Source organism: Notamacropus eugenii, chromosome 3, assembly GCF_028372415.1.
Source record: "Notamacropus eugenii isolate mMacEug1 chromosome 3, mMacEug1.pri_v2, whole genome shotgun sequence".
Classification (NCBI taxonomy): Eukaryota; Metazoa; Chordata; class Mammalia; order Diprotodontia; family Macropodidae; genus Notamacropus; species Notamacropus eugenii.
This window is the reverse complement of record NC_092874.1, coordinates 323317158-323331449: the sequence shown is the minus strand read 5'-3', so window position 1 is coordinate 323331449 and position 14292 is coordinate 323317158. Positions and strand designations below refer to the sequence as shown.

The 14292-nt window shown below is 35.4% G+C and overlaps 1 protein-coding gene across 1 annotated transcript in view; it reads right to left on the bottom strand.

Annotated features, from left to right (window-relative positions):
- The window catches only part of CNTNAP4 (contactin associated protein family member 4), a 676519-nt gene that overhangs the window by 77470 nt on the left and 584757 nt on the right, over positions 1-14292 (bottom strand). Inside the window, exon 14 of the mRNA XM_072596864.1 lies at positions 7251-7407. Coding sequence (XP_072452965.1) covers positions 7251-7407 — 157 coding nt within the window. The remainder of the gene's footprint in view (positions 1-7250; positions 7408-14292) is intronic.

The window sequence follows — 14292 nt, the reverse complement described above, 5'->3', positions numbered from 1 at the left end:
GGTTAGGCTTTCATCCTATAAGGTCCTATCCATTTTATATGGTAACATATAGCGTGTGTAACTATAGGTGACATGTATGTATGCATATGTGTGTATATATGTATATATACCTACAAGTAGACGTGTATAAACACAGATACAAACATGTGTTTCCATATTATGTGCATTTGTGTGAGTATACACATATATACATGTGTATACATGTATACATTTGTATATGTCTGTATATACATTTATACAGATATACCTATTTGTATATACACAGATATATATTCATATGCATACATATCTGTGTGCATGCGTGTGTGTGCATATGTGTATATATGTACATATGCATATATCTATCTGTATGCATAGATATATGTATGTATAGGCATGTATAAACATATACACATATAGACATTGTTGTTAGATCATTTCAGTTATGTTCCACTCTTTGGGGTTTCTTTGGCAAAGATCCTAGGGTGATTTGCCATTTCCTTCTCCAGTTCATTTTACACATGAGGAACACAAAGTAAAGTGACATGCCCACAGTCACACAGCTAATAAATGTCTGAGGCATGATTTGAACTCAGGTCCTCTTGACTCAAAGGCCAGCACTTTATTCACTGTGCCATCTAGCTGCCCACATACAGGTATATGTACACTCATATAGACACATACACATGCTTACACAATGCATATGTTACTTATAGTCACATTGCTATGTTGCTATGCAAACATATATGTATTTGCATATATTAAGCTCATGTGCCTTCATGTATGTGTGTCACATATAATATGTGTGCATATGCAGAGACACACAAAATATGTATATATCCATATATGTGTATATACATCTGACTATGCACCAGGAAATGTTTTTGAAAAGTAATATTCCATTGAGAGTATCATGTGATTCAAAAACTCTGTCAAGTAAATACATTGCTTTATCCAATTAAATCTGGATTATTGATACTATTGGGGGAAAAACACAAGATACATTATCTAAATACTGTGTATTCCAAAAGTCTTAGTGCTATTAAAACTTAAGATGGTGTTAAGACTTTTGGGATGCAATGCACATTAATGATTGGCTTTGGAATGTATTACGTGAGCTTACTCTAAGATATCTCACTTATCTAACTACTTATGCTTATTAATATTTACTTGAAATATTCCCTAAGCAAACAATTAATAGAATAAAATGGGATATAATTGTGCTGGATGAAATACTATACTAAAAAAAGATAAAGAAACAAAATGAAGTGGTAGTAATGTTAAAAATGAATATAATTAGGTATAAGTTAAAATTCTGAAAATTTTAGAGAACCAAAAAGGAGATTTTACATTTCTTTCTCCCGCCATAGGTGACTGGGGCACATATCTATTTAAATAAATACATACATAACATGCATACACTATATATACATCTATGTGTGTGTGTGTGTGTGTGTGTGTGTGTGTGTGTGTGTGTGTGTGTATATATATATATATATATATATATATATATATATATATATATATATATATATATATATATATATATACATATAAATATCTTTGAGCCTCCTTTTGACAAACTTCAAAGCATTACTACCAAGGCACTAAATCTATCATTGACTTTAAAACCTTAGAAAATGTATGCAAAGTAATAAGAAATGAACTTTGTAATCAAAACCATAAAGTGCTTTTATTTGTAGGTATTCATTATCATAAAGGCTCAAGAGCTGGTTCTTTCCTAGACTCAAAAGGGCATACAGTTGAGCATTTCCAGGAATGGAAGAAGGAATAAGGAGATTAAATGATCGATGTTATTTATGAATATCTTAGTAATGTGAGAAGTAGTTCGGCTTTCTGCTTGTAGCTCCATTATTGGAAATGTCCTAATGAACTTCCCTGAATCTACCCCCCCCCCCAGGTGACCTGCTAATATTCCCTTTGGGAGTCTCCCTTAATAGTTAATAAAGGCAAAAGTCTATGAGCAGCTATGATGTTTGTATTATCAACTCTGTAAGGGGTGATTTATGTTTTTTTTTTTAAGTGATATGGTAACTAAAAAATGTTTTTCCAATGAAATGGTGTAAAATTCTCTAATAGCTGTCATTTTTATGGTGACCTTCTTGGATCTCATACGTAACAGAGTTTTTTGCATGAACTCAGGAGGTTGGAGATGATGATGGGATGAAGTATGTCATATCTATTTTTAAATGCTCTCTGGTGAGAGAACACCATTGTCAGGGTATTTACAACAAATGAGTAATGTAGACCTCCTCTGAAGTCATTCTCAGGCCAAGTCAATGATTTCAAATGCTTCTGCAGGTTATTCTCAGGAATAGTCTGAGAATATTAAAAATTATCCTCAAATTTTATATTTTCTTTTGTGCAAACAAAAGTAAAATTTTCTTGAAGCTTTCATCAAGGTTTATTGTTTGTGCATTAGTAAATGTCCATGGTGGCTTTGAGGTTGCTGGAACATATAACCAAGGAATCCTGAAGGAGAACAGGAGTAAAACAAACAAACAAACAAAAACAGCACCAAAGGATTCTAAAATAGAAAGAGGAGATATGTTACATGGTTGACAAGTGTACGACCAGAGTACTCTACTGGCACTCTTCTGAAATCAAGAAAAAGAAAGGAAGGCCCCCGTTGAGCCCCTCTTTGCAAATTTGTTACAGTATATAGACAACAGACAAAGAAGTGGACACGATGGGTAGCAACCTTCATCACTGGAGGGAACTCCTGAATTGATAAAATGACAGATCCATTTGAGTAGCTGACTATATCTTTGTATTATGACACAAAGCTAGGTAGTACAGTGGATAGAACACTGAGCTTGAAGTCAGGAAATCTTGAGTTGAAATCCAGCTTCTGACACTTACTAGCTGTGTGATGACCCTGGGCAAGTCACTGACCTCTATATTTCTTAGTGTACTCAACTGTAAAATGGGGATAATAATTGCACAGCAGTCACACAGTGCCTGGCGTATAGTAGATACTTAATAAAATGTTTCTTCCTCTTTGATATATTACAAACCCATCTGATTTGTTCTAAGCCAACCCACATGAAGAACGCAATTTAAAAATTTTAAATGTGGGTATTTTTCTCATATATTCCATTTATCAATGATTGGATTGGTGATGTCCTTTAGGGGAACTTGTGACAAGTGGAGGCCTTCTGTTCTAACATCATGAGTTAGCTTTTTCAGAAATGCACCTTTATATTAAGGATATGCTATAGTAAAGGAACCTTCCTTTATTTTTCCCTTAAGTCTAATGTTAGCTACAAAATATCTTTAACTAATGCTTAATATATATGTTTTGCTTTGAATTTTGCTGAAGGTTAATACTGCTAAGTAGAAACTCCTAATAAAAATTATCATACCATTTGTATTTGACCCCAAAGTGTGAAAATGCAAAGCAGTTTTAATACTGAAGATTTCTTTTATTTCTATGCCCCTGTGTCGCATTTCCATACTTTAGATATTTTTGTCATGGCCTTTGACTTTAATTACAAACATATTAATTGGAATATAGCAAAATCCTATTATTAAAAAATGGATAGGACCCAGGGTCATTTCATTTGTGTCTTTGAGTCATTTCATTTGTGTCAGTGCATCTTCTTTTAAAATGGAAATTTGTTCATTTAAAACAGTGATCAGTCATTTAAGAAAAATACTTCAGGATGAGGAATGATGAACATAATTCAGAAAAAAAGTGAGATTTGTTTAAAAATATGGAACAAAATAAATCAAATATAAACAACAATGTAAGTAAAAAGATCACTAAAATGCAGTATCTTTCTGTAGATAATGAGACATATCTCCCTACTAGGGTAACTATGAGGGCAGAATGCTGCATACATGGTCTGCTGAAGTCACTTTATCAGAGGCTGTTTAATTATTTTTCTTTATCACAAGGGAAGATTCAATCTAGAGGAGAAACGTTGTAGTTATTGTGATTTAAAGTTAAAGAAATCAATAATTAGATATATTTTCAATTTTTTTCTCAGATCGGTAAAGAAACTTTAGCCTGCTGAAATGTCATCTTGTGGCATATATTCTGATTACTGGTTCTGATATTTTTTCAGGCTTCACTGTCTATAGTCAGACCTTCATAAGGTCTGTGGATACATCCCAGGGCACACTTTTATTTTCACTTTTCATTGAATTCCTTCATAATCCTATTCATTTATTGTATGCATTTAAAAACATCGTTCTATGGAGTTCATAAGCTTCTTCAACTGACAAAGAAATCTATGACACACAAAAAGGACCCTTAGTCTTACAGGGACCCTTACAATATGTTCTCTTCTGAACACTAACAGTAAAGATCATCAGGAACACTAATTATATTTTTATTTATTCTGTTCTCCAGCAATGCCATTCTGATGCAAGGCCAGAAAAAACACTCTTATTAATGTGTCATACTCTAGAGAGATCCTTATCCTTATTTCTTCACAATCATCAGTAAGAACATTTATCAAATAATTAGAAACTGAGGTCTTTGTCCCAAGTGAGCTTAGGTCTTTCAGTTGTACATAGGGGATCTCATAAGCAAATGAAACTTGTTTTCTTCCTTCACATGTTTGTAATGTACTTCAAACATCAATCAGGCTGTCTTTAGAGGCTAGTTCATGTTGTGTCATGGTTTACAATTGCTAACTCCCTAAGAATTTTTCCTAAATCCAGTTCCTTTTCAAGTTCCCTAACAGGGAGTGAAAAGTGGAGTCTTAGCAGCCAGAAATCATTTTAAGCTAGAAGAGAACCAGAGAATTAGACAGAGATCCCAGAGGATTCAACCTAAACAGGTTAACCTGCCTGACATTGTAGGAAGACCTGATGGTAGCATCCAAGTGAAGTGAAAAGCAAATATTGTAAAACAAAATTAAAATCTTATATTTTAAAAACAAAATTTCAATGGTAGAAAGTTACAGAGGTACAGAAATTGGTTTTCAGTGCCTGAGTGGGTGTCTTGACAGCAGGACACCCTGTTTCGTTGTGTAAAACTTGACATTTTCATTTAAAATGGTATTGTTTGTAATAGAAGAAAAGATTCTACTGTTTTGAGAATGCAAGTTAAGAGAAGTATAAGTGCCATAAAGACAAGTAATTCATTTTTTCACAGATACAGGATTTTGTGGAAAAGTGACTTTTTTTTTCTCATTGAATGAAAGCAACACAAGTCATCGAATGCAAGCAACTCCTATGGTGGTGTAGGGGATAGTGTGCTGCACAAAAGGCAACACAGCTTATTGGTTAGGTTAGACTTGGAGTCAGGAAAACATGAATTCAAATTTTGACTGGTACTCTTACTACCAGGATGACAATTTCTCAAAGCCCCAGTTTTCTCATCCACAAAATGAGGATAAGAATTTAATTGTAGTACCTACCTAGCAGGAACATTATGAAGATAAAATAAGCTAATGCATATATAAGGTTTTTCAAATCTCAAAGCAATGTGTCTTTAAAAGAGATAGCAAATATGGGGAAAATTAATCCAGATATTTAAAAATGTTCCCAGTATGTACAAGGAAAACATGAAACATCCATGGCTCACCTATTGCTCCAAACCCTAATTAATTAGTAATTCAACATCTCAGCTTTCAGTTCTACAAAACACAAATTCAAAGAATAATTTTCAAAAATCAAATTTTAAGCTTTAATAACTTAAAACTACACTAAGATTCTGGGGGACATTTTATATATGTATATTTCCATCTTATTATATCAAAACCATGCATGATGCATAATTCAAAAGTGAAGTGACATGAATCATTCACCCTATTAACATTTAAGTTTCAAATTAATTATATCATTCTTAATCAAGATTTGCACTTTGGATTTTTTTGTACTTACAGGAGTATGTGAAATACTTAGGGAAAAAAATAATTTTGATATGGTTTCATTTTGTAACTGCAAACTCCCAACATCTGACAACTCCCAACATCTGAACTTGACCGTACAGAAACAAATTGAACTACTCTCTCTACCTTTAATCAGTTCTATCAGTTGGATGTGCAATTCATTCTATATACACAGGCTGCATTGTGCTCTTCCAATGTTATTTTAATTCTGTGATTTTAACAATCACTCTAACTTTTAGTTCCTTATCACCCAGAGATGGTTCTAACTCTAGGTAGCAGCAGCTTATATTAACAGAACAAGGTGTCCAGCTGCATTCCAAGATCTGACAGCTGGAAGGGTTAATGTTGGTTCTTTTAAAGAGTAATATAGGCTCTTTGAATTTGAAAGACCAGTAAGAAGACTTTTAAAATAAAACAAAAATAGCTGCTAGTCACTGGTTCTAAGTAAAGACACTTGTGAAAAAGACAAAACTTTTTACTGAAGAAATTCACTTTTTCATTCAAAACTATATCAAAGCCATAGTAAAAAGAAGTTCAGATGAGCCAATAAGACATGTGCATCATCATTAGAATATAAAATATCTACCAAAAATATTTTAGAGTCTTTTTAAATTAGAATTAAAAGACTTGTGCCCACTGAAGAAATGATGATAAATGATATAAGTAGATAGATAGATAGATAGATAGATAGATAGATAGATAGATAGATAGATGAATATAGAGATGATAAATTAGGTAGATAGGAGGAAGGAAGAAAGGAATGAAGGAAAGGATGAAGGAAGGGAGGAAGGAAGAAAGGAAAGAAAGGGAAGGATAGAGATATGTTGTGGGAAAATTGATCTTGAATTGCCAAAAATCCCACATGGAGGAGTGCTAGAACATCACCTCAAACCATGCCACACATTATTAAAGCTTTTGAAATTCACTTAAATAAGTGAATAAAATTTATTTTAAAACTGGAGATAAATATTTTTGAATAGGCTGGGAACTTGTCTGATTTAGACCCCAGTGAAAACATAATGAGTATAATCAAGTCTGTACTTAGAAAAATGAATGATTCATCAAAGGTACATTTAATATAATAAAACTTTGGTTTCAAGGAGTATTAAAAGATTATGTGTTAAAAAATTGTATTGTCTTAATGCCAAAATGTGTAAAAAAAAATGAATGCTACAAAAAAGAGAAAATATTGCATGTTAAAGATTTTTTAAGGTTAAAATGTTGAAAGGAATAAATGAACACATTTGATCATCCTATTTTACATCAGATAATGTGCACACAAATGTACTTAATTTGTTTTAATGAATGTGGTGCTTTTTCCATATTATCCACACAAATTAAATAAGTACATTCTTTAAAAAAAATAGAAGTGCATTTTGTATAATAAAATCACATAGAAATCACCATTCATTCCGGTCTGCATCGCAGTTGCAGTAATATTGAGAATCAATGCAGGTCCCCTCTAATCCACAAGTGCACTTTTGAACATCAGGCATGGAACCTCCCCAGTAAGTCTGTGTTTCATTGGTTCTTCCAACCCACCAGCTTAATGGTATTCCATCTAAAAGACAAACAAAAACAGTAAAACAGTATATCTTTTTTAACCCATTATGAGAAACTTCTTCTCTCTCTAAGTTCTTTCTTCTTCTTTGCAAAATCTTTTTATTCTGATACTTCAAAGTATCAATTAATTAAACATAAATATGCATATATCTGCATTTGTATATTAAACACAATAAAATGCATACAAACTAAGATATACATGCATATTTACTTTGATGCATCATTGGATATTTATGAGCATGTGGATATTTTAGAAATAATTTCATCTTCTGTATTAAAGCAAGATGTTTGTTTAAGAATAGCCACCCAAGGTTTGACAAAAACTTCTGGGAAAATGGCAAAAACTGCTGGGAAAACTGGATAACAGTATGGTAGAAACTGGACATATGCCCAACACCAAACACAAGAATAAAGTCCAAATGGATACTTGATCTAGGTATAAAGACTGATACTATAAACAAATTAGGGGAGCAAAGAATAGTGTATTTGTCAGATTTATGGAGAATGGAAAAATTTATGACCAAACAAGAGATAGGGACATTATGAAGAGCAAAATGGATAATTCTGATTACATTAAATTAAAAAGTTTTTGCACAAACAAACCCAATGTAACCAAGATTAGGAGGGAAGCAGAAAACTGAGAAAGAATTTTTGCAACTAATGTCTGTGATAAAGGACTCATTTCTAAAATATATAGAGAACTGATTCAAATATACAAGAATACAAGTCATTCCCCAGTTGACAAGTGGTCAAAGGATATGAATAGGAAGTTTTCAGAGGGAGAAATTAAAGCTATCTATAGTCATATGAAAAAATGCTCTAAATCACTCATGATTAGAGAGATACAAATCAAAACAATTCTGAGGTACCGCATCACACCTATCAGATTGGCTAACATGACAAAACAAGAAGATGATAAATGTTGGAGAAGATGTGGGAGAGTTGGAACACTAATTCATTGTTGGTGGACCTGTGAGCTGATCCAACCATTCTGGAGAGCAATTTAGAACTATGCCCAAAGGGCTACAAAAAATGTGCATACCCTTTGACCCAGCAATACTGCTTCTATGACTGCAACCCAAAGAAATCATACAATGGGAAAGGGTCCCATGCGTACCATAATATTTATAGCAGCTCTCTTTGTGGTGGGCCAGGAACTGGAAGCCAAGGGGATGTCCATATGCTGGGGAATGACTGAATAAATTGTGGTATATGTATGTAATGGAATACTATTGTGCTATAAGAAATAATAAACAGTAAGACTTCAGAGAGGACTGGAAGGACTTATATGAATTGATGCTGAGTGAAAGGAACAGAACTAGGAGATCATAGTACACAGTAAAAACCAGTGTGTGAGGAATTTTTCTGGTAGACTTAGGCATTCACAGCAATGTAAAGACCTAAAACATTCCCAAAGGACTCTTGAGGCAAAATGCCATACACATCCAGAGAAAGAACTGGGCAATTGGAACACAGAATGAAGCAGACTATTTTTTCTTTTGTTATGTTTTGTTTTGTTTGAGTTTTTCTCATGGTTTCTTCCATTCATTTCAATTCTTCTATGCCACATGACTAATGTAAAAATGTGTTTAATAAGAACGCATGTGTAGAACCCATATAAGATTGCACACCGTCTTGGGGAGGGAGGCAGGAAGGAGGAGGAGAAAAAGCTAAGACTTATGGAATTGATTGTAGAAAACTGAAAATAAATAAATTAATTTCTAAAAATTTAAAAAAGAAAGAATTACACCAGAGTGAATTTTAAAATATTTAATTACCAGAGATTGAATGATTGTCACAGTTTTATACTTTGATTGAAAAAGGAACTCATCACTCTTAATTCATTTAGATATTATATTAGAATAATTTATCTTGAGTAGCATTTTTCTGTGATTTCTTTAAAAACAGATTTTTTTAAAAAAGGAAATTCCACCAAATGTGAAGTTAAGATAATTTATAAAGTAAATTAAAGAATATACTAAAGAATAAGAAATATCTACTGAGAAAATTAAATTTTAGAGTAAAGCATTTTTTATCAATATGGGTATTCTTAAGAATTTTTTTCCACATTGACATTTATGTACTGTTTTTTAGAAATATAAAAAATGTCAAGAGAATATGTTTTCACATATTCAAGGAAATTATTATTGAGACAAGTAAAGTCATTATTTAATCCTTTACTTGACTGAAGTGAATCTTTTCACTTCACAGCACTGAGAGTATAACATCCAGGACTGGAGAAAGGGTGATTGTCCTTTATTCTACCTTGATACCTCTGAAACATATTGTCAACAGTTTTGAAAGCCATATCCTTTTTTTTTTTTTTAATTTATTTATTTAACTTTTAACATTCATTTTCACAAAATTTTGGGTTACAAATTTTCTCCCCTTTTCTCCCCTCCCCCCCCAAACACCAAGCATTCTAATTACCCCTATGACCAATCTGCTCTCTCTTCTATCATCCCTCTCTGCCCTTGTCTCCGTCTTCTCTTTTGTCCTGTAGGGCCAGATAGCTTCCTATAACCCTTTACCTGTATTTCTTATTTCCTAGTGGCAAGAACATTACTCGACAGTTGATCCTAACACTTTGAGTTCCACCTTCTTTACCTCCCTCCCTCTCAACCCCTTCCCGCTGGAAAACAAGCAATTCAATATAAGCCAAATCTGTGTAGTTTTGCAAATGACTTCCATAATACTTGTGTTGTATAGGACTAACTATATTTCCCTCCATCCTATCATGTCCCCCATTACTTCTATTCTCTTTTAATCCTATCCCTCCCCATGAGTGTCGACCTCGAATTGCACTCTCCTCCCCATGCCCTCCTGTCTATCATCCCCCCCACCCTGCTTGTCCCCTTATCCCCCACTTTCCTGCATTATGAGATAGGTATTCCTACCAAAATGAGTGTACATTTTATTCTTTCCTTTAGTGGAATGTGATGAGAGTAGACTTCATGTTTTTCTCTCACCTCCCCTCTTTATCCCTCCATTAATGAGTCTTTTGCTTGCCTCTTTTATGAGAGATAATTTGCCCCATTCATTTTCTCCCTTTCTCCTCCCAATATTTTCTCTCTCACTGCTTGATTTCATTTTTTTTTAAGATATGATCCCATCCTCTTCACTTCACTCTGTGCACTCTGTCTCTATGTATGTGTGTGTGTGTGCATGTGTGTGTGTGTAATCCCACCCAGTACCCAGATACTGAAATGTTTCAAGAGTTACAAATATTGTCTTTCCATGTAGGAATGTAAACAGTTCAGCTTTAGTAAGTCCCTTATGACTTCTCTTTGCTGTTCACCTTTTCATGGTTCTCTTCATTCTTGTGTTTGAAAGTCAAATTTTCTTTTCAGCTCTGGTCTTTTCATCAAGAAAATTTGAAAATCCTCTATTTCATTGAAAGACCATTTTTTCTCCTGAAGTATTATACTCAGTTTTGCTGGGTAGGTGATTCTTGGCTTCAGTACTAGTTCCTTTGACTTCTGGAATATCCTATTCCATTCCCTTCTATCCCTCAATGTAGAGGGTGCCAGATCTTGTGCTATCCTGATTGTATTTCCACAATACTTGAATTGTTTCTTTCTAGCTGCTAGCAATATTTTCTCTTTCACCTGGGAATTCTGGAATTTGGCCACAATGCTCCTAGGAGTTTCTCTTTTTGGATCTCTTCCATGTGGTGTTCTGTGGATTCCTTGAATATTTATTTTGCCTTCTGGTTCTAGAATCTCAGGGCAGTTTTCCTTGATAATTTCATGGAAGATGATGTCTAGGCTCTTCTTTTGATCATGGTTTTCAGGTAGTCCCAGAATTTTTACATTGTCTCTCTTGATTCTATTTTCCAGCTCAGTTGTTTTTCCAATGAGATATTTCACATGATCTTCCATTTTTCGAATCTTCACGCTATGTTCTGTGATATCTGTCTTTCTCATAAAGTCTTTAGCATCCATCTGTACCATTCGAGTTTTGAAAGATCTATTTTCTTCAGTGAGCTTTTGAATCTCCTTTTCCATTTGGCTAATTCTGTTTTTGAAATCATTCTTCTCCTCATTGGCCTTTTGTACCTCTTTTGCCAATTGAGTTAGGCTAGTTTTCAAGGTGTTAATTTCTTCAACATTTTTTTGGGTCTCCTTTAGCAGGGAGCTGATCTGCTTTTCATGCTTTTCTTTCATCTCTCTCATTTCTCTTCCCAGTTTTTCCTCCACCTCTCTAACTTGATTTTCAAAATTCTTTTTGAGGTCTTCCATGGCCTGAGCCCATTGGGTGGGCTGGGACACAGAAGCCTTGATTTCTGTGTCTTTGCCTGATGGTAAGCATTGTTCTTCCTCATCAGAAAGGAAGGGAGGAAATGTCTGTTCTCCAAGAAAGTATCCTTCTATTGTCTTATTTCTTTTCCCTTTTCTGGGCATTTTCCCAGCCAGTGACTTGACCTCTGAATATTCTCTTCATACCCACCTCGCCTCCTGATCCTCCCAGCCAGTGCTTGGCGTCTGAGATCCAAATGCTGCTTCCCGCCTTAGGGCTTTTGGCGGGGGCAGGGCTGCTATTCAGTGTGACAATTAAGTTCAGGTGGTCAGGTCGGGGTAGAGCCGCCTCTCAGGCTCAGTTCCCTCAGGGGGTTTATGCACAGACCTTCCACAATGGATCCAGACTCTCGCCCACTTGGGGAGCCCCTGTCTGCTGCTGCCTCTCAGCTTCTACCTCCCGGGGGGGCCTGAATTATGGGAGCACCCCACTCCCCTCTCGGCCCGCCAAAGAGACTCTCTCACTGACCCCTGTCACCTGTGGGCAGAGGGACTTGTGCGGCTGCTGGAGATCCTGTCCCTGAAGCCCGCTCGGATCTTTTCCTCTTGGTGCCGTGGCCGCGGCAGGGCTGCACTCAGCTCCCAGTCCCAGCACCCAGTCCTCAGCGTGAAGGACCCCCGTGAGAGGTTTGCAGGTCTCTCTGGAACAGAAATCTCCCTCTCTCCAATGTTCCGTGGCCTCTGGGTGCAGAATTCGCCATGAGTTACTTCCTTGTAGCCGTTCTATGTGTTGTGTGTTCGGAGCTATGTGTATGTGCCTTGAAAGCCATATCCTAGGAAGGAAAGTGATTGCCTGGAGGATGTTTGAGTACTATTACTAAGATGGTGAGTACACTCAGAACGATGAGAGGAAGAAATAAGAAGATTAATTTCAGGAATTGGTAATATTCTTCCTGGTTTTGAAAGGGGTGGAGATATTGAATGGGATCAAGAAATGAAGAAAACATTTTAAAAGAAGTGACTCCAACAGAGTTTTAAAAGAAGAGATTCTAAAAGGCAGGGATGAAGAGGGAATTCATTCCAGATATGGGGAGTGGGCAGCAGAGTCTGTGCAAAGTCAACAAAGCCAGATACCCGACAGTGTGGAATGACAATGGGACAATGGTGTTATCACTGTTTTCAAATTGAAAGTGCGCTTTTGAATATCAGGCATGGAGCCTCTCCATAGATGAGCATTTAAATCCAAAGTGAGGTGTACCAGGGAGAAAATTACATCTTTACTTATTTCTTTATTTGTTTGTTTCCTTTGTAATTTTATGTATTTAAAATATATTTTTAGGTGTCCATATATATTTCTCAAGACAACCAAAGAAGTCGAAGACAGTCACACAAAAGATTAAGAGTTCCTAGTTTAAACTCTCTGTTTGGACTGAGTGAAAGTTGGAGGAAGCTAAACCCATATGAGTAAAGCTTTCATAGTAAGAAGAGTTGATCAAAAGTTAAATGGGTTGCTTTGGGAGGTATTAAGGAGAGGCTTTAGAACTACTTACGAAGGATATGGTAGTTGTGACTCAGTAATGTGGAGCTAAGTGACTTTGGATATACTTTTCTGGTCAAACATCTTATGGGTCTAAACAATAATAACTGGCATTTATATATAGTTCATTACAGTATGCAAAGTTCTATATATAATTACTTAAGACCTTCACTACACTGTGAGTGTTGCACCATTTTACAAATGATAAAACTAAGGCTCAAAGAGTTTAGTTGATTTTCCAATAGCCATTTACATAGTGACAGAGGTAGGATTAAAACTCAGATCACTCCTGACACCAAGTCTAATGTTTTATCCACCGCACCAACCTGCTGCATTGAACAGAACTTCTCAGAGAAATAAGAAGATTAATTTCAGGAATTGGTAATATTTTTCCTGGTTCTGAAGAGGGTGGCGATATTGAATGGGAGCAAGAGAGTTTATTACCATGGTTCTGTTTACTCTCATCATTCAGCATTTTATCTACTTCTCAGAGTGTTTACAATTAAGTGACAAAAGATGAATATCGTCTTAACTCTATAGTACTTCATATTAAGAGTAACAATGTTCCTAACTGACCAGAATGGGAAATTACATAATATGCTGGGAAGGATAATGAGGGACATGAAGGTAATCTATCTTTGAAGGAGTGTGGGCTTGAAAGGTGAAAACTGAAGTCATACAAGGCCAAGCCAGAAGGGGCAATTCAATCGTTTGGCTCCTCACAGATGTTTGGACATTTTCATGTGTTCATTCAGACTCAAAAACTGTCATTCATAGGTCCCCACTGAGAGTTTGGAACGTATCCCAGCTTCCTTCCTAGGTACAATCACCACTGTTTATTATAACAGCATTAAGATAACACTTCTGCTATACTGACAGTCTCTTAGCTCATAAATATAATAACACTTCATTCATTACCAGGCAACTGCCAGTCCAGAAGGGTGCCTCAAAAAGCACCAAATTCAGTTCTGGGAAGAAGGATATCTTTACTAGATGTTATTGGCAGTATCCTCAGTAGATCCTTCCCCAAACCTCTTCCCCTAAACATGAAAGGTCATCACTGAGATGGAAAGTGGGTAATGGGAGATATTGAAAATATTTAACAGGT